The 21,154-nt window shown below is 36.7% G+C and overlaps 1 protein-coding gene across 1 annotated transcript in view; it reads left to right on the top strand.

Annotated features, from left to right (window-relative positions):
• LOC118196043 (uncharacterized) overlaps nt 1–21,154 on the top strand; it is a 62,175-nt gene that overhangs the window by 11,819 nt on the left and 29,202 nt on the right. Inside the window, exons 9-15 of the mRNA XM_085823045.1 lie at nt 1,365–1,658; nt 3,182–3,487; nt 5,014–5,307; nt 6,974–7,279; nt 12,605–12,910; nt 16,409–16,714; nt 20,220–20,525. Of these exons, the coding sequence (XP_085679171.1) occupies nt 1,365–1,658; nt 3,182–3,487; nt 5,014–5,307; nt 6,974–7,279; nt 12,605–12,910; nt 16,409–16,714; nt 20,220–20,525 (2,118 nt within the window). The remainder of the gene's footprint in view (nt 1–1,364; nt 1,659–3,181; nt 3,488–5,013; nt 5,308–6,973; nt 7,280–12,604; nt 12,911–16,408; nt 16,715–20,219; nt 20,526–21,154) is intronic.

The raw sequence follows: 21,154 nt of genomic DNA, 5'->3' as shown, positions 1-21,154 counted from the left end.
CATCGTTTTGTTAGCTTAATTTGCAACTGATTGCGATTATTGAAATCACCTCTTGGTTTCTTAATGGTCACTCGGAACTGCAACACTGTCCAAAAAACAGTCAAACTCTATTGATGTGTGTACGCAATAGACGTTGAAATAAATTTTATTTTTAAAAACAATTCTGAATAAATTTTAAAGTAATTTTTATCGTCGAAATTTTTAATATTTAGCTATCATTCCTGCTCGAGTGCAATTTCTGCCTCAGTAAATCGATAAATAATTTCGACTCTTAAATACTCCGTTTTTTTATGGAAGTGTTTAACTTGTACGAATTGTCTGCTGAATATTACGTGATGTTAACAGTATATAGAACGCAAGTGAGGAATTTAGTGCAAATAATTTATACCTCTGCAGCGAGACTGAAATCAGTTAAACTCTAACCTCTGTCAGGATACGCAGCTCAATCTGTTTTGTGAATTTGAAAGATGTTTCAAACTGCGTAGAGAAACAACATATAGTTACCCTTAATTTGACTAGGTAATTAAGAATTTCATAAAATGCACGTTTGTTTCTACTATTTTGATGTCCGGAAAGCTTATAACTAGAGTTGAAATATTTTGATCAAATTTATACACATTAGAACAAGCCTGAGGAAGAACACGTAATTGGACATCTGTTCAAATAATTAGTTCGGATTTTAAGGCTTGCTGTTTGACTTAACGCCATGAAATTGACACAGATAGGTCTTTCATATAAATGTTATTTATGTCCAACCAGATTAGAATCTGAAATATATATTATCTTCCTGGTATATTAATTTAATCTACATTACCATTAATTTTAAATATCTTCCTGTTCTTTTTCCTTTCGGATAAAATATAATATACTACATTTACCGTTAGATCTCCTTCTCTGATTATTTCAATTCTAAGCTTCTCTATCATATTACTTTGAATAGTTTGTTAAAAACTAAGAAGTGAAGTATTTGGTAAGATCCTTATTTTCCATATAATTCGAATTAAGGAGGTATATTTGAAAATTTCGATGTCAAAACTTCCTATTTTTTTTTAAATATTACCTTAATTTGTTGCGAGATTAAAGCTTTTATTTATGGTGGATGCCGCTGTCTAATAAAACATTTATACATAACATATGAATTGATATTACTCTACGAAAAACAAACTTTTATTAGGTATTTCAACATTGTGTGATTTTATGGCCTAAAAAAACAACGTTGATAACACTGTTTTCGAAAAATTGACGGTTTCCCAACTTAACTGTCAGAACAATTTTGAAACGATTGTTCGTAGAAATATAAATAAGGTTTAGTATCTTTACTAACGTTGTTTGACCCTTAAATAAAAGCTTCGTGTCTTTTAAAGGGTATGGTGGCAGAGGATACGGTCGTGGCTACGGAGGAGAGGGCGGCGCTTCTGCTGCTGCATCTGCTGGTGGAGCAGGACGTGGTATGGGCGGTGAAGGACGAGACGCTGGAGCTGCTGCTGCCGCTGCCGCAGCTGCTGCTGCAGCCGCTGCTGGACGAGGTGGTTACGGAGGCAGAGGTGGAGAGGGTGCTGGCGGTGCCGCAGCTGCCTCTGCTGCTGGAGCAGGACGTGGAGCTGGAGGACAAGGCGAAGGAGCTGCTGCCGCTGCTGCTGCTGCGAATGCCGCTGGAGGTATTTAGTTCCGCCCTATTTCACTTAAAAACATGCGGAATTTTAAACATAAGCCTGGTTTGAGTTCTACCTTAGCGCATTACGCAAAACCCTAACTCCTGTACTAGTTGCTTTACCCTACAGTAATTCCTATCTAGCCTGAAGAGCTTCCTAAACGGCATCATCGTTTTGTTAGCTTAATTTGCAACTGATTGCGATTATTGAAATCACCTCTTGGTTTCTTAATGGTCACTCGGAACTGCAACACTGTCCAAAAAACAGTCAAACTCTATTGATGTGTACGCAATAGACGCTGAAATAAATTTTAATTTTAAAAACATTTCTGAATAAGTTTTAAATTAATTTTTATCGTCGAAATTTTTAATATTTAGCTATCATTCCTCCTCGAGTGCAATTTCTGCCTCAGTAAATCGATAAATAATTTCGACTTCTAAATACTCCTTTTTTTTATGGAAGTGTTTAACTTGTACGAATTGTCTGCTGAATATTACGTGATGTTAACAGTATATAGAACGCAAGTGAGGAATTTAGTGCAAATAATTTATACCTCTGCAGCGAGACTGAAATCAGTTAAACTCTAACCTCTGTCAGGATACGCAGCTCAATCTGTTTTGTGAATTTGAAAGATGTTTCAAACTGCGTAGAGAAACAACATATAGTTACTCTTAATTTGACTAAGGAATTAAGAATTTCATAAAATGCACGTTTGTTTCTACTATTTTGATTTCCGAAGCGCTTACAACTAGAGTTGAAATATTTTGATCCCTTTTATACACATTACAACAAGCCTGAGGAAGAACACGTAATTGGACATCTGTTCGAATAATTAGTTCGGATTTTAAGGCTTGCTGTTTGAGTTAACGCCATGAAATTGACACAGATAGGTCTTTCATATAAATGTTATTTATGTCCAACCAGATTAGAATCTGAAATATTTATTATCTTCCTGGTATATTAATTTAGTCTACATTACCATTAATTTTAAATATCTTCCTGTTCTTTTTCCTTTCGGATAAAATATAATATATTACATTTACCGTTAGATCTCCTTTTCTGATTATTTCAATTCTAAGCTTCTCTATCATATTACTTTGAATAGTTTGTTAAAAACTAAGAAGTGAAGTATTTGGTAAGATCCTTATTTTCCATATAATTCGAATTAAGGAGGTATAATTTAAAATTTCGATCTCAAAACTTCCTATTTTTTTTTAAATATTACCTTAATTTGTTGCGAGATTAAAGCTTTTTTTTATGGTGGATGCCGCTGTCTAATAAAACATTTATACATAACATATGAATTGATATTACTGTACGAAAAACAAACTTTTATTAGGTATTTCAACATTGTTTGATTTTATGCCCAAAAAAAACAAAGTTGATAACACTGTTTTCGAAAAATTGACGGTTTCCCAACTTAACTGTCAGAACAATTTTGAAACGATTGTTCGTAGAAATATAAATAAGGTTTAGTATCTTTACTAACGTTGTTTGACCCTTAAATAAAAGCTTCGTGTCTTTTAAAGGGTATGGTGGCAGAGGATACGGTCGTGGCTACGGAGGAGAGGGCGGCGCTTCTGCTGGTGCATCTGCTGGTGGAGCAGGACGTGGTATGGGCAGTGAAGGACGAGACGCTGGAGCTGCTGCTGCCGCTGCCGCAGCTGCTGCTGCAGCCGCTGCTGGACGAGGTGGTTACGGAGGCAGAGGTGGAGAGGGTGCTGGCGGTGCCGCAGCTGCCTCTGCTGCTGGAGCAGGACGTGGAGCTGGAGGACAAGGCGAAGGAGCTGCTGCCGCTGCCGCCGCCGCTGCTGCTGCTGCGGCTGCCGCTGGAGGTATTTAGTTCCGCCCTATTTCACTTAAAAACATGCGGAATTTTAAACATAAGCCTGCTTTGAGTTCTACCTTAGCGCTTTACGCAAAACCCTAATTCCTGTACTAATTGGTTTACCCTACAGTAATTCCTATCTAGCCTGAAGAGCTTCCTAAACGGCATCATCGTTTTGTTAGCTTAATTTGCAACTGATTGCGATTATTGAAATCACCTCTTGGTTTCTTAGTGGTCACTCGGAACTGCAACACTGTCCAAAAAACAGTCAAACTCTATTGATGTGTGTACGCAATAGACGTTGAAATAAATTTTATTTTTAAAAACAATTCTGAATAAATTTTAAAGTAATTTTTATCGTCGAAATTTTTAATATTTAGCTATCATTCCTGCTCGAGTGCAATTTCTGCCTCAGTAAATCGATAAATAATTTCGATTTCTAAATACTCCGTTTTTTTATGGAAGTGTTTAACTTGTACGAATTGTCTGCTGAATATTACGTGATGTTAACAGTATATAGAACGCAAGTGAGGAATTTAGTGCAAATAATTTATACCTCTGCAGCGAGACTGAAATCAGTTAAACTCTAACCTCTGTCAGGATACGCAGCTCAATCTGTTTTGTGAATTTGAAAGATGTTTCAAACTGCGTAGAGAAACAACATATAGTTACCCTTAATTTGACTAGGTAATTAAGAATTTCATAAAATGCACGTTTGTTTCTACTATTTTGATGTCCGGAAAGCTTATAACTAGAGTTGAAATATTTTGATCAAATTTATACACATTAGAACAAGCCTGAGGAAGAACACGTAATTGGACATCTGTTCAAATAATTAGTTCGGATTTTAAGGCTTGCTGTTTGACTTAACGCCATGAAATTGACACAGATAGGTCTTTCATATAAATGTTATTTATGTCCAACCAGATTAGAATCTGAAATATATATTATCTTCCTGGTATATTAATTTAATCTACATTACCATTAATTTTAAATATCTTCCTGTTCTTTTTCCTTTCGGATAAAATATAATATACTACATTTACCGTTAGATCTCCTTCTCTGATTATTTCAATTCTAAGCTTCTCTATCATATTACTTTGAATAGTTTGTTAAAAACTAAGAAGTGAAGTATTTGGTAAGATCCTTATTTTCCATATAATTCGAATTAAGGAGGTATATTTGAAAATTTCGATCTCAAAACTTCCTATTTTTTTTTTAAATATTACCTTAATTTGTTGCGAGATTAAAGCTTTTATTTATGGTGGATGCCGCTGTCTAATAAAACATTTATACATAACATATGAATTGATATTACTCTACGAAAAACAAACTTTTATTAGGTATTTCAACATTGTGTGATTTTATGGCCTAAAAAAACAACGTTGATAACACTGTTTTCGAAAAATTGACGGTTTCCCAACTTAACTGTCAGAACAATTTTGAAACGATTGTTCGTAGAAATATAAATAAGGTTTAGTATCTTTACTAACGTTGTTTGACCCTTAAATAAAAGCTTCGTGTCTTTTAAAGGGTATGGTGGCAGAGGATACGGTCGTGGCTACGGAGGAGAGGGCGGCGCTTCTGCTGCTGCATCTGCTGGTGGAGCAGGACGTGGTATGGGCGGTGAAGGACGAGACGCTGGAGCTGCTGCTGCCGCTGCCGCAGCTGCTGCTGCAGCCGCTGCTGGACGAGGTGGTTACGGAGGCAGAGGTGGAGAGGGTGCTGGCGGTGCCGCAGCTGCCTCTGCTGCTGGAGCAGGACGTGGAGCTGGAGGACAAGGCGAAGGAGCTGCTGCCGCTGCTGCTGCTGCGGCTGCCGCTGGAGGTATTTAGTTCCGCCCTATTTCACTTAAAAACATGCGGAATTTTAAACATAAGCCTGGTTTGAGTTCTACCTTAGCGCATTACGCAAAACCCTAACTCCTGTACTAGTTGCTTTACCCTACAGTAATTCCTATCTAGCCTGAAGAGCTTCCTAAACGGCATCATCGTTTTGTTAGCTTAATTTGCAACTGATTGCGATTATTGAAATCACCTCTTGGTTTCTTAATGGTCACTCGGAACTGCAACACTGTCCAAAAAACAGTCAAACTCTATTGATGTGTACGCAATAGACGCTGAAATAAATTTTAATTTTAAAAACATTTCTGAATAAGTTTTAAATTAATTTTTATCGTCGAAATTTTTAATATTTAGCTATCATTCCTCCTCGAGTGCAATTTCTGCCTCAGTAAATCGATAAATAATTTCGACTTCTAAATACTCCTTTTTTTTATGGAAGTGTTTAACTTGTACGAATTGTCTGCTGAATATTACGTGATGTTAACAGTATATAGAACGCAAGTGAGGAATTTAGTGCAAATAATTTATACCTCTGCAGCGAGACTGAAATCAGTTAAACTCTAACCTCTGTCAGGATACGCAGCTCAATCTGTTTTGTGAATTTGAAAGATGTTTCAAACTGCGTAGAGAAACAACATATAGTTACCCTTAATTTGACTAGGTAATTAAGAATTTCATAAAATGCACGTTTGTTTCTACTATTTTGATGTCCGGAACGCTTATAACTAGAGTTGAAATATTTTGATCCCTTTTATACACATTAGAACAAGCCTGAGGAAGAACACGTAATTGGACATCTGTTCGAACAATTAGTTCGGATTTTAAGGCTTGCTGTTTGACTTAACGCCATGAAATTGACACAGATAGGTCTTTCATATAAATGTTATTTATGTCCAACCAGATTAGTATCTGAAATATTTATTATCTTCCTGGTATATTAATTTAATCTACATTACCGTTCATTTTAAATATCTTCCTGTTCTTTTTCCTTTCGGATAAAATATAATATATTACGTTTACCGTTAGATCTCCTTTTCTGATTTTTTCAATTCTAAGCTTCTCTATCATATTACTTTGAATAGTTTGTTAAAAACTAAGAAGTGAAGTAAGATCCTTATTTTCCATATAATTCGAATTAAGGAGGTATATTTTAAAACATCGATCTCAAAACTTCCTATTTTTTTTTAAATATTTCCTTAATTTCTTCGGAGATTAAAACTTTTATTTATGCTGGATGCAGCTGTCAAATAAAGCATTTATACATAACATATTAATTGATATTACTGTAGAGATTCTTTGTCCCTAACCATATGATATTTCTTAAGTATCTTGTACGTTTAGGTACTCGGAAGTGTTATTTAACGTCAATCCCATACTTACTATTTAACGATCAAATCCGCAAAGCAAGTTAAGTTAACTTTTACGAGAATGACACGCATGAAAAACAAACTTTTCTTAGGTATCCCAACATGATGTGATTTTATGGCCGAAAAACTCAAATTTCATAATACTGATTTTTAACAATTGACCGTTTCCTTAATTAAGTGTCAGGACAATATCGAAACGATTGTTCGTCGAATTATGAATAAGGTTTAGTATGTTTACTAACGTTGTTTGACCCTAAAATAAAATCTTCGTGTCTTTTAAAGGGTATGGAGGCAGAGGATACGGTCGTGGCTACGGAGGTGAGGGCGGTGCTTCTGCTGCTGCATCTGCCGGTGGAGCAGGACGTGGTATGGGCGGTGAAGGAAGAGACGCTGGAGCTGCTGCTGCCGCTGCCGCTGCTGCTGCTGCAGCCGCTGCTGGACGAGGTGGTTACGGAGGAAGAGGTGGAGAGGGTGCTGGCGGTGCCGCTGCTGCCTCTACTGCTGGAGCAGGACGTGGAGCTGGAGGAGAAGGTGAAGGAGCTGCTGCAGCTGCCGCCGCCGCTGCTGCTGCTGCGGCTGCCGCTGAAGGTATTTAGTTCCTCCTTATTTCACTTAAAATCATGCGGAATTTTAAACATAAGCCTGCTTTGAGTTCTACCTTATTAAAAGCGCTTTACGCAAAGCCCTAATTCCTGTACTAATTGCTTTACCCGACAGTAATTCCTATCTAGCCGGAAGAGCTTAATAAACGGCATCATCGTTTTGTTAGCTTAATTTGCAACTGATTGCGATTATTGAGATCACCTTCTGGTTTCTTAGTGGTCAATCGGAACCGCAACACTGTCCAAAAAACATTCAAACTCTATTGATGTGTGTACGCATTAGACGCTGAAATAAATTTATTTTTAAAAACATTTCTGAATAAGTTTTAAAGTAATTTTTATCGTCGAAATTTTTAATATTTAGCTATCATTCCTGCTCGAGTGCAATTTTTGCCTCAGGAAATCGATAAATAATTTCGACTTCTAAATACTCGGTTTTTTTTATAGAGGTGTTTAGCTTGTACGAATTGTTTGCTGAATTTTACGTGATATTTACAGTATATAGAACGCAAGTGAGGAATTTAGTGCAAATAATTTATACCTCTGCAGCAAGACTCAAATCAGTTAAACTCTAACCTTTGTCAGGATACGCAGCTCAATCTGTTTTGTGAATTTGAAAGATGTTTTAAACTACGTAGAGTAACAACATATAGTTACTCTTAATTTGACTAAGGAATTAGGAATTTCATAAAATGCACGTTTGTTTCTACTATTTTGATTTCCGAAGCGCTTACAACTAGAGTTGAAATATTTTGATCAAATTTATACACATTAGAACAAGCCTGAGGAAGAACACGTAATTGGACATCTGTTCGAATAATTAGTTCGGATTTTAAGGCTTGCTGTTTGACTTAACGCCATGAAATTGACACAGATAGGTCTTTCATATAAATGTTATTTATGTCCAACCAGATTAGAATCTGAAATATTTATTATCTTCCTGGTATATTAATTTAGTCTACATTACCATTAATTTTAAATATCTTCCTGTTCTTTTTCCTTTCGGATGAAATATAATATATTACATTTACCGTTACATCTCCTTTTCTGATTATTTCAATTCTAAGCTTCTCTATCATATTACTTTGAATAGTTTGTTAAAAACTAAGAAGTGAAGTATTTGGTAAGATCCTTATTTTCCATATAATTCGAATTAAGGAGGTATAATTTAAAATTTCGATCTCAAAACTTCCTATTTTTTTTTAAATATTACCTTAATTTGTTGCGAGATTAAAGCTTTTTTTTATGGTGGATGCCGCTGTCTAATAAAACATTTATACATAACATATGAATTGATATTACTGTACGAAAAACAAACTTTTATTAGGTATTTCAACATTGTTTGATTTTATGGCCGAAAAAAACAAAGTTGATAACACTGTTTTCGAAAAATTGACGGTTTCCCAACTTAACTGTCAGAACAATTTTGAAACGATTGTTCGTAGAAATATAAATAAGGTTTAGTATCTTTACTAACGTTGTTTGACCCTTAAATAAAAGCTTCGTGTCTTTTAAAGGGTATGGTGGCAGAGGATACGGTCGTGGCTACGGAGGAGAGGGCGGCGCTTCTGCTGCTGCATCTGCTGGTGGAGCAGGACGTGGTATGGGCAGTGAAGGACGAGACGCTGGAGCTGCTGCTGCCGCTGCGGCAGCTGCTGCTGCAGCCGCTGCTGGACGAGGTGGTTACGGAGGCAGAGGTGGAGAGGGTGCTGGCGGTGCCGCAGCTGCCTCTGCTGCTGGAGCAGGACGTGGAGCTGGAGGACAAGGCGAAGGAGCTGCTGCCGCTGCCGCCGCCGCTGCTGCTGCTGCGGCTGCCGCTGGAGGTATTTAGTTCCGCCCTATTTCACTTAAAAACATGCGGAATTTTAAACATAAGCCTGCTTTGAGTTCTACCTTAGCGCTTTACGCAAAACCCTAATTCCTGTACTAATTGGTTTACCCTACAGTAATTCCTATCTAGCCTGAAGAGCTTCCTAAACGGCATCATCGTTTTGTTAGCTTAATTTGCAACTGATTGCGATTATTGAAATCACCTCTTGGTTTCTTAGTGGTCACTCGGAACTGCAACACTGTCCAAAAAACAGTCAAACTCTATTGATGTGTGTACGCAATAGACGTTGAAATAAATTTTATTTTTAAAAACAATTCTGAATAAATTTTAAAGTAATTTTTATCGTCGAAATTTTTAATATTTAGCTATCATTCCTGCTCGAGTGCAATTTCTGCCTCAGTAAATCGATAAATAATTTCGACTTCTAAATACTCCGTTTTTTTATGGAAGTGTTTAACTTGTACGAATTGTCTGCTGAATATTACGTGATGTTAACAGTATATAGAACGCAAGTGAGGAATTTAGTGCAAATAATTTATACCTCTGCAGCGAGACTGAAATCAGTTAAACTCTAACCTCTGTCAGGATACGCAGCTCAATCTGTTTTGTGAATTTGAAAGATGTTTCAAACTGCGTAGAGAAACAACATATAGTTACCCTTAATTTGACTAGGTAATTAAGAATTTCATAAAATGCACGTTTGTTTCTACTATTTTGATGTCCGGAAAGCTTATAACTAGAGTTGAAATATTTTGATCAAATTTATACACATTAGAACAAGCCTGAGGAAGAACACGTAATTGGACATCTGTTCAAATAATTAGTTCGGATTTTAAGGCTTGCTGTTTGACTTAACGCCATGAAATTGACACAGATAGGTCTTTCATATAAATGTTATTTATGTCCAACCAGATTAGAATCTGAAATATATATTATCTTCCTGGTATATTAATTTAATCTACATTACCATTAATTTTAAATATCTTCCTGTTCTTTTTCCTTTCGGATAAAATATAATATACTACATTTACCGTTAGATCTCCTTCTCTGATTATTTCAATTCTAAGCTTCTCTATCATATTACTTTGAATAGTTTGTTAAAAACTAAGAAGTGAAGTATTTGGTAAGATCCTTATTTTCCATATAATTCGAATTAAGGAGGTATATTTGAAAATTTCGATCTCAAAACTTCCTATTTTTTTTTTAAATATTACCTTAATTTGTTGCGAGATTAAAGCTTTTATTTATGGTGGATGCCGCTGTCTAATAAAACATTTATACATAACATATGAATTGATATTACTCTACGAAAAACAAACTTTTATTAGGTATTTCAACATTGTGTGATTTTATGGCCTAAAAAAACAACGTTGATAACACTGTTTTCGAAAAATTGACGGTTTCCCAACTTAACTGTCAGAACAATTTTGAAACGATTGTTCGTAGAAATATAAATAAGGTTTAGTATCTTTACTAACGTTGTTTGACCCTTAAATAAAAGCTTCGTGTCTTTTAAAGGGTATGGTGGCAGAGGATACGGTCGTGGCTACGGAGGAGAGGGCGGCGCTTCTGCTGCTGCATCTGCTGGTGGAGCAGGACGTGGTATGGGCGGTGAAGGACGAGACGCTGGAGCTGCTGCTGCCGCTGCCGCAGCTGCTGCTGCAGCCGCTGCTGGACGAGGTGGTTACGGAGGCAGAGGTGGAGAGGGTGCTGGCGGTGCCGCAGCTGCCTCTGCTGCTGGAGCAGGACGTGGAGCTGGAGGACAAGGCGAAGGAGCTGCTGCCGCTGCTGCTGCTGCGGCTGCCGCTGGAGGTATTTAGTTCCGCCCTATTTCACTTAAAAACATGCGGAATTTTAAACATAAGCCTGGTTTGAGTTCTACCTTAGCGCATTACGCAAAACCCTAACTCCTGTACTAATTGCTTTACCCTACAGTAATTCCTATCTAGCCTGAAGAGCTTCCTAAACGGCATCATCGTTTTGTTAGCTTAATTTGCAACTGATTGCGATTATTGAAATCACCTCTTGGTTTCTTAGTGGTCACTTGGAACCGCAACACTGTCCAAAAAACAGTCAAACTCTATTGATGTGTGTACGCAATAGACGTTGAAATAAATTTTATTTTTAAAAATATTTCTGAATATGTTTTAAAGTAATTTTTATCGTCGAAATTTTTAATATTTAGCTATCATTCCTGCTCGAGTGCAGTTTCTGCCTCAGTAAATCGATAAATAATTTCGACTTCTAAATACTCGTTTTTTTATGGAAGTGTTTAACTTGTACGAATTGTCTGCTGAATATTACGTGATGTTAACAGTATATAGAACGCAAGTGAGGAATTTAGTGCAAATAATTTATACGTCTGCAGCGAGACTCAAATCAGTTAAACTCTAACCTTTGTCAGGATACGCAGCTCAATCTGTTTTGTGAATTTGAAAGATGTTTCAAACTGCGTAGAGAAACAACATATAGTTACCCTTAATTTGACTAGGTAATTAAGAATTTCATAAAATGCACGTTTGTTTCTACTATTTTGATGTCCGGAACGCTTATAACTAGAGTTGAAATATTTTGATCAAATTTATACACATTAGAACAAGCCTGAGGAAGAACACGTAATTGGACATCTGTTCGAACAATTAGTTCGGATTTTAAGGCTTGCTGTTTGACTTAACGCCATGAAATTGACACAGATAGGTCTTTCATATAAATGTTATTTATGTCCAACCAGATTAGTATCTGAAATATTTATTATCTTCCTGGTATATTAATTTAATCTACATTACCGTTCATTTTAAATATCTTCCTGTTCTTTTTCCTTTCGGATAAAATATAATATATTACGTTTACCGTTAGATCTCCTTTTCTGATTTTTTCAATTCTAAGCTTCTCTATCATATTACTTTGAATAGTTTGTTAAAAACTAAGAAGTGAAGTAAGATCCTTATTTTCCATATAATTCGAATTAAGGAGGTATATTTTAAAACATCGATCTCAAAACTTCCTATTTTTTTTTTAAATATTTCCTTAATTTCTTCGGAGATTAAAACTTTTATTTATGCTGGATGCAGCTGTCAAATAAAGCATTTATACATAACATATTAATTGATATTACTGTAGAGATTCTTTGTCCCTAACCATATGATATTTCTTAAGTATCTTGTACGTTTAGGTACTCGGAAGTGTTATTTAACGTCAATCCCATACTTACTATTTAACGATCAAATCCGCAAAGCAAGTTAAGTTAACTTTTACGAGAATGACACGCATGAAAAACAAACTTTTCTTAGGTATCCCAACATGATGTGATTTTATTGCCGAAAAACTCAAATTTCATAATACTGATTTTTAACAATTGACCGTTTCCTTAATTAAGTGTCAGGACAATATCGAAACGATTGTTCGTCGAATTATGAATAAGGTTTAGTATGTTTACTAACGTTGTTTGACCCTAAAATAAAATCTTCGTGTCTTTTAAAGGGTATGGAGGCAGAGGATACGGTCGTGGCTACGGAGGTGAGGGCGGTGCTTCTGCTGCTGCATCTGCCGGTGGAGCAGGACGTGGTATGGGCGGTGAAGGAAGAGACGCTGGAGCTGCTGCTGCCGCTGCCGCTGCTGCTGCTGCAGCCGCTGCTGGACGAGGTGGTTACGGAGGAAGAGGTGGAGAGGGTGCTGGCGGTGCCGCTGCTGCCTCTACTGCTGGAGCAGGACGTGGAGCTGGAGGAGAAGGTGAAGGAGCTGCTGCAGCTGCCGCCGCCGCTGCTGCTGCTGCGGCTGCCGCTGAAGGTATTTAGTTCCTCCTTATTTCACTTAAAATCATGCGGAATTTTAAACATAAGCCTGCTTTGAGTTCTACCTTATTAAAAGCGCTTTACGCAAAGCCCTAATTCCTGTACTAATTGCTTTACCCGACAGTAATTCCTATCTAGCTGGAAGAGCTTAATAAACGGCATCATCGTTTTGTTAGCTTAATTTGCAACTGATTGCGATTATTGAAATCACCTTCTGGTTTCTTAGTGGTCAATCGGAACCGCAACACTGTCCAAAAAACATTCAAACTCTATTGATGTGTGTACGCAATAGACGCTGAAATAAATTTATTTTTAAAAACATTTGTGAATAAGTTTTAAAGTAATTTTTATCGTCGAAATTTTTAATATTTAGCTATCATTCCTGCTCGAGTGCAATTTCTGCCTCAGGAAATCGATAAATAATTTCGACTTCTAAATACTCGGTTTTTTTTATAGAGGTGTTTAGCTTGTACGAATTGTTTGCTGAATTTTACGTGATATTTACAGTATATAGAACGCAAGTGAGGAATTTAGTGCAAATAATTTATACCTCTGCAGCAAGACTCAAATCAGTTAAACTCTAACCTTTGTCAGGATACGCAGCTCAATCTGTTTTGTGAATTTGAAAGATGTTTTAAACTACGTAGAGTAACAACATATAGTTACTCTTAATTTGACTAAGGAATTAAGAATTTCATAAAATGCACGTTTGTTTCTACTATTTTGATTTCCGAAGCGCTTACAACTAGAGTTGAAATATTTTGATCCCTTTTATACACATTACAACAAGCCTGAGGAAGAACACGTAATTGGACATCTGTTCGAATAATTAGTTCGGATTTTAAGGCTTGCTGTTTGACTTAACGCCATGAAATTGACACAGATAGGTCTTTCATATAAATGTTATTTATGTCCAACCAGATTAGAATCTGAAATATTTATTATCTTCCTGGTATATTACTTTAGTCTACATTACCATTAATTTTAAATATCTTCCTGTTCTTTTTCCTTTCGGATAAAATATAATATATTACATTTACCGTTACATCTCCTTTTCTGATTATTTCAATTCTAAGCTTCTCTATCATATTACTTTGAATAGTTTGTTAAAAACTAAGAAGTGAAGTATTTGGTAAGATCCTTATTTTCCATATAATTCGAATTAAGGAGGTATAATTTAAAATTTCGATCTCAAATCTTCCTATTTTTTTTTTAAATATTACCTTAATTTGTTGCGAGATTAAAGCTTTTTTTTTATGGTGGATGCCGCTGTCTAATAAAACATTTATACATAACATATGAATTGATATTACTGTACGAAAAACAAACTTTTATTAGGTATTTCAACATAGTGTGATTTTATGGCCGAAAAAAACAAAGTTGATAACACTGTTTTCGAAAAATTGACGGTTTCCCAACTTAACTGTCAGAACAATTTTGAAACGATTGTTCGTAGAAATATAAATAAGGTTTAGTATCTTTACTAACGTTGTTTGACCCTTAAATAAAAGCTTCGTGTCTTTTAAAGGGTATGGTGGCAGAGGATACGGTCGTGGCTACGGAGGAGAGGGCGGCGCTTCTGCTGCTGCATCTGCTGGTGGAGCAGGACGTGGTATGGGCGGTGAAGGACGAGACGCTGGAGCTGCTGCTGCCGCTGCCGCAGCTGCTGCTGCAGCCGCTGCTGGACGAGGTGGTTACGGAGGCAGAGGTGGAGAGGGTGCTGGCGGTGCCGCAGCTGCCTCTGCTGCTGGAGCAGGACGTGGAGCTGGAGGACAAGGCGAAGGAGCTGCTGCCGCTGCCGCCGCCGCTGCTGCTGCTGCGGCTGCCGCTGGAGGTATTTAGTTCCGCCCTATTTCACTTAAAACCATGCGGAATTTTATGCTTTGAGTTCTACCTTAGCGCTTTACGCAAAACCCTAATTCCTGTACTAATTACTTTACCCTACAGTAATTCCTATCTAGCCTGAAGAGCTTCCTAAACGGCATCATCGTTTTGTTAGCTTAATTTGCAACTGATTGCGATTATTGAAATCACCTCTTGGTTTCTTAGTGGTCACTTGGAACCGCAACACTGTCCAAAAAACAGTCAAACTCTATTGATGTGTGTACGCAATAGACGTTGAAATAAATTTTATTTTTAAAAACATTTCTGAATATGTTTTAAAGTAATTTTTATCGTCCAAATTTTTAATATTTAGCTATCATTCCTGCTCGAGTGCAGTTTCTGCCTCAGTAAATCGATAAATAATTTCGACTTCTAAATACTCCGTTTTTTTATGGAAGTGTTTAACTTGTACGAATTGTCTGCTGAATATTACGTGATCTTAACAGTATATAGAACGCAAGTGAGGAATTTAGTGCAAATAATTTATACCTCTACAGCGAGACTCAAATCAGTTAAACTCTAACCTTTGTCAGGATACGCAGCTCAATCTGTTTTGTGAATTTGAAAGATGTTTCAAACTGCGTAGAGAAACAACATATAGTTACCCTTAATTTGACTAGGTAATTAAGAATTTCATAAAATGCACGTTTGATTCTACTATTTTGATGTCCGGAACGCTTATAACTAGAGTTGAAATATTTTGATCCCTTTTATACACATTAGAACAAGCCTGAGGAAGAACACGTAATTGGACATCTGTTCGAATAATTAGTTCGGATTTTAAGGCTTGCTGTTTGACTTAACGCCATGAAATTGACACAGATAGGTCTTTCATATAAATATTATTTATGTCCAACCAGATTAGTATCTGAAATATTTATTATCTTCCTGGTATATTAATTTAATCTACATTACCGTTCATTTTAAATATCTTCCTGTTCTTTTTCCTTTCGGATAAAATATAATATATTACGTTTACCGTTAGATCTCCTTTTCTGATTTTTTCAATTCTAAGCTTCTCTATCATATTACTTTGAATAGTTTGTTAAAAAATAAGAAGTGAAGTAAGATCCTTATTTTCCATATAATTCGAATTAAGGAGGTATATTTTAAAACATCGATCTCAAAACTTCCTATTTTTTTTTTAAATATTTCCTTAATTTCTTCGGAGATTAAAACTTTTATTTATGCTGGATGCAGCTGTCAAATAAAGCATTTATACATAACATATTAATTGATATTACTGTAGAGATTCTTTGTCCCTAACCATATGATATTTCTTAAGTATCTTGTACGTTTAGGTACTCGGAAGTGTTATTTAACGTCAATCCCATACTTACTATTTAACGATCAAATCCGCAAAGCAAGTTAAGTTAACTTTTACGAGAATGACACGCATGAAAAACAAACTTTTCTTAGGTATCCCAACATGATGTGATTTTATGGCCGAAAAACTCAAATTTCATAATACTGATTTTTAACAATTGACCGTTTCCTTAATTAAGTGTCAGGACAATATCGAAACGATTGTTCGTCGAATTATGAATAAGGTTTAGTATGTTTACTAACGTTGTTTGACCCTAAAATAAAATCTTCGTGTCTTTTAAAGGGTATGGAGGCAGAGGATACGGTCGTGGCTACGGAGGTGAGGGCGGTGCTTCTGCTGCTGCATCTGCCGGTGGAGCAGGACGTGGTATGGGCGGTGAAGGAAGAGACGCTGGAGCTGCTGCTGCCGCTGCCGCTGCTGCTGCTGCAGCCGCTGCTGGACGAGGTGGTTACGGAGGAAGAGGTGGAGAGGGTGCTGGCGGTGCCGCTGCTGCCTCTACTGCTGGAGCAGGACGTGGAGCTGGAGGAGAAGGTGAAGGAGCTGCTGCAGCTGCCGCCGCCGCTGCTGCTGCTGCGGCTGCCGCTGAAGGTATTTAGTTCCTCCTTATTTCACTTAAAATCATGCGGAATTTTAAACATAAGCCTGCTTTGAGTTCTACCTTATTAAAAGCGCTTTACGCAAAGCCCTAATTCCTGTACTAATTGCTTTACCCGACAGTAATTCCTATCTAGCCGGAAGAGCTTAATAAACGGCATCATCGTTTTGTTAGCTTAATTTGCAACTGATTGCGATTATTGAAATCACCTTCTGGTATCTTAGTGGTCAATCGGAACCGCAACACTGTCCAAAAAACATTCAAACTCTATTGATGTGTGTACGCAATAGACGCTGAAATAAATTTATTTTTAAAAACATTTGTGAATAAGTTTTAAAGTAATTTTTATCGTCGAAATTTTTAATATTTAGCTATCATTCCTGCTCGAGTGCAATTTCTGCCTCAGGAAATCGATAAATAATTTCGACTTCTAAATACTCGGTTTTTTTTATAGAGGTGTTTAGCTTGTACGAATTGTTTGCTGAATTTTACGTGATATTTACAGTATATAGAACGCAAGTGAGGAATTTAGTGCAAATAATTTATACCTCTGCAGCAAGACTCAAATCAGTTAAACTCTAACCTTTGTCAGGATACGCAGCTCAATCTGTTTTGTGAATTTGAAAGATGTTTTAAACTACGTAGAGTAACAACATATAGTTACTCTTAATTTGACTAAGGAATTAAGAATTTCATAAAATGCACGTTTGTTTCTACTATTTTGATTTCCGAAGCGCTTACAACTAGAGTTGAAATATTTTGATCCCTTTTATACACATTACAACAAGCCTGAGGAAGAACACGTAATTGGACATCTGTTCGAATAATTAGTTCGGATTTTAAGGCTTGCTGTTTGACTTAACGCCATGAAATTGACACAGATAGGTCTTTCATATAAATGTTATTTATGTCCAACCAGATTAGAATCTGAAATATTTATTATCTTCCTGGTATATTACTTTAGTCTACATTACCATTAATTTTAAATATCTTCCTGTTCTTTTTCCTTTCGGATAAAATATAATATATTACATTTACCGTTACATCTCCTTTTCTGATTATTTCAATTCTAAGCTTCTCTATCATATTACTTTGAATAGTTTGTTAAAAACTAAGAAGTGAAGTATTTGGTAAGATCCTTATTTTCCATATAATTCGAATTAAGGAGGTATAATTTAAAATTTCGATCTCAAATCTTCCTATTTTTTTTTTAAATATTACCTTAATTTGTTGCGAGATTAAAGCTTTTTTTTTATGGTGGATGCCGCTGTCTAATAAAACATTTATACATAACATATGAATTGATATTACTGTACGAAAAACAAACTTTTATTAGGTATTTCAACATAGTGTGATTTTATGGCCGAAAAAAACAAAGTTGATAACACTGTTTTCGAAAAATTGACGGTTTCCCAACTTAACTGTCAGAACAATTTTGAAACGATTGTTCGTAGAAATATAAATAAGGTTTAGTATCTTTACTAACGTTGTTTGACCCTTAAATAAAAGCTTCGTGTCTTTTAAAGGGTATGGTGGCAGAGGATACGGTCGTGGCTACGGAGGAGAGGGCGGCGCTTCTGCTGCTGCATCTGCTGGTGGAGCAGGACGTGGTATGGGCGGTGAAGGACGAGACGCTGGAGCTGCTGCTGCCGCTGCCGCAGCTGCTGCTGCAGCCGCTGCTGGACGAGGTGGTTACGGAGGCAGAGGTGGAGAGGGTGCTGGCGGTGCCGCAGCTGCCTCTGCTGCTGGAGCAGGACGTGGAGCTGGAGGACAAGGCGAAGGAGCTGCTGCCGCTGCCGCCGCCGCTGCTGCTGCTGCGGCTGCCGCTGGAGGTATTTAGTTCCGCCCTATTTCACTTAAAACCATGCGGAATTTTATGCTTTGAGTTCTACCTTAGCGCTTTACGCAAAACCCTAATTCCTGTACTAATTACTTTACCCTACAGTAATTCCTATCTAGCCTGAAGAGCTTCCTAAACGGCATCATCGTTTTGTTAGCTTAATTTGCAACTGATTGCGATTATTGAAATCACCTCTTGGTTTCTTAGTGGTCACTTGGAACCGCAACACTGTCCAAAAAACAGTCAAACTCTATTGATGTGTGTACGCAATAGACGTTGAAATAAATTTTATTTTTAAAAACATTTCTGAATATGTTTTAAAGTAATTTTTATCGTCCAAATTTTTAATATTTAGCTATCATTCCTGCTCGAGTGCAGTTTCTGCCTCAGTAAATCGATAAATAATTTCGACTTCTAAATACTCCGTTTTTTTATGGAAGTGTTTAACTTGTACGAATTGTCTGCTGAATATTACGTGATCTTAACAGTATATAGAACGCAAGTGAGGAATTTAGTGCAAATAATTTATACCTCTACAGCGAGACTCAAATCAGTTAAACTCTAACCTTTGTCAGGATACGCAGCTCAATCTGTTTTGTGAATTTGAAAGATGTTTCAAACTGCGTAGAGAAACAACATATAGTTACCCTTAATTTGACTAGGTAATTAAGAATTTCATAAAATGCACGTTTGATTCTACTATTTTGATGTCCGGAACGCTTATAACTAGAGTTGAAATATTTTGATCCCTTTTATACACATTAGAACAAGCCTGAGGAAGAACACGTAATTGGACATCTGTTCGAATAATTAGTTCGGATTTTAAGGCTTGCTGTTTGACTTAACGCCATGAAATTGACACAGATAGGTCTTTCATATAAATATTATTTATGTCCAACCAGATTAGTATCTGAAATATTTATTATCTTCCTGGTATATTAATTTAATCTACATTACCGTTCATTTTAAATATCTTCCTGTTCTTTTTCCTTTCGGATAAAATATAATATATTACGTTTACCGTTAGATCTCCTTTTCTGATTTTTTCAATTCTAAGCTTCTCTATCATATTACTTTGAATAGTTTGTTAAAAAATAAGAAGTGAAGTATTTGGTAAGATCCTTATTTTCCATATAATTCGAATTAAGGAGGTATATTTTAAAACATCGATCTCAAAACTTCCAATTTTTTTTTTAAATATTGCCTTAATTTCTTCGGAGATTAAAACTTTTATTTATGGTGGATGCAGCTGTCAAATAAAACATTTATACATAACATATTAATTGATATTACTGTAGAGATTCTTTGTCCCTAACCATATGATATTTCTTAAGTATCTTGTACGTTTAGGTACTCGGAAGTGTTATTTAACGTCAATCCCATACTTACTATTTAACGATCAAATCCGCAAAGCAAGTTAAGTTAACTTTTACGAGAATGACACGCATGAAAAACAAACTTTTCTTAGGTATCCCAACATGATGTGATTTTATGGCCGAAAAACTCAAATTTCATAATACTGATTTTTAACAATTGACCGTTTCCTTAATTAAGTGTCAGGACAATATCGAAACGATTGTTCGTCGAATTATGAATAAGGTTTAGTATGTTTACTAACGTTGTTTGACCCTAAAATAAAATCTTCGTGTCTTTTAAAGGGTATGGAGGCAGAGGATACGGTCGTGGCTACGGAGGTGAGGGCGGTGCTTCTGCTGCTGCATCTGCCGGTGGAGCAGGACGTGGTATGGGCGGTGAAGGAAGAGACGCTGGAGCTGCTGCTGCCGCTGCCGCTGCTGCTGCTGCAGCCGCTGCTGGACGAGGTGGTTACGGAGGAAGAGGTGGAGAGGGTGCTGGCGGTGCCGCTGCTGCCTCTACTGCTGGAGCAGGACGTGGAGCTGGAGGAGAAGGTGAAGGAGCTGCTGCAGCTGCCGCCGCCGCTGCTGCTGCTGCGGCTGCCGCTGAAGGTATTTAGTTCCTCCTTATTTCACTTAAAATCATGCGGAATTTTAAACATAAGCCTGCTTTGAGTTCTACCTTATTAAAAGCGCTTTACGCAAAGCCCTAATTCCTGTACTAATTGCTTTACCCGACAGTAATTCCTATCTAGCCGGAAGAGCTTAATAAACGGCATCATCGTTTTGTTAGCTTAATTTGCAACTGATTGCGATTATTGAAATCACCTTCTGGTTTCTTAGTGGTCAATCGGAACCGCAACACTGTCCAAAAAACATTCAAACTCTATTCATGTGTGTACGCAATAGACGCTGAAATAAATTTATTTTTAAAAACATTTGTGAATAAGATTTAAAGTAATTTTTATCGTCGAAATTTTTAATATTTAGCTATCATTCCTGCTCGAGTGCAATTTCTGCCTCAGGAAATCGATAAATAATTTCGACTTCTAAATACTCGGTTTTTTTATAGAGGTGTTTAGCTTGTACGAATTGTTTGCTGAATTTTACGTGATATTTACAGTATATAGAACGCAAGTGAGGAATTTAGTGCAAATAATTTATACCTCTGCAGCAAGACTCAAATCAGTTAAACTCTAACCTTTGTCAGGATACGCAGCTCAATCTGTTTTGTGAATTTG

Source organism: Stegodyphus dumicola, chromosome 8 (assembly GCF_044657685.1).
Source record: "Stegodyphus dumicola isolate Sdum_Otavi_A_Nest chromosome 8, ASM4465768v1".
Lineage (NCBI taxonomy): Eukaryota > Metazoa > Arthropoda > Arachnida > Araneae > Eresidae > Stegodyphus > Stegodyphus dumicola.
The sequence above is the reverse complement of the archived record's forward strand: the minus strand, read 5'-3'. Positions and strand labels throughout refer to the sequence as shown.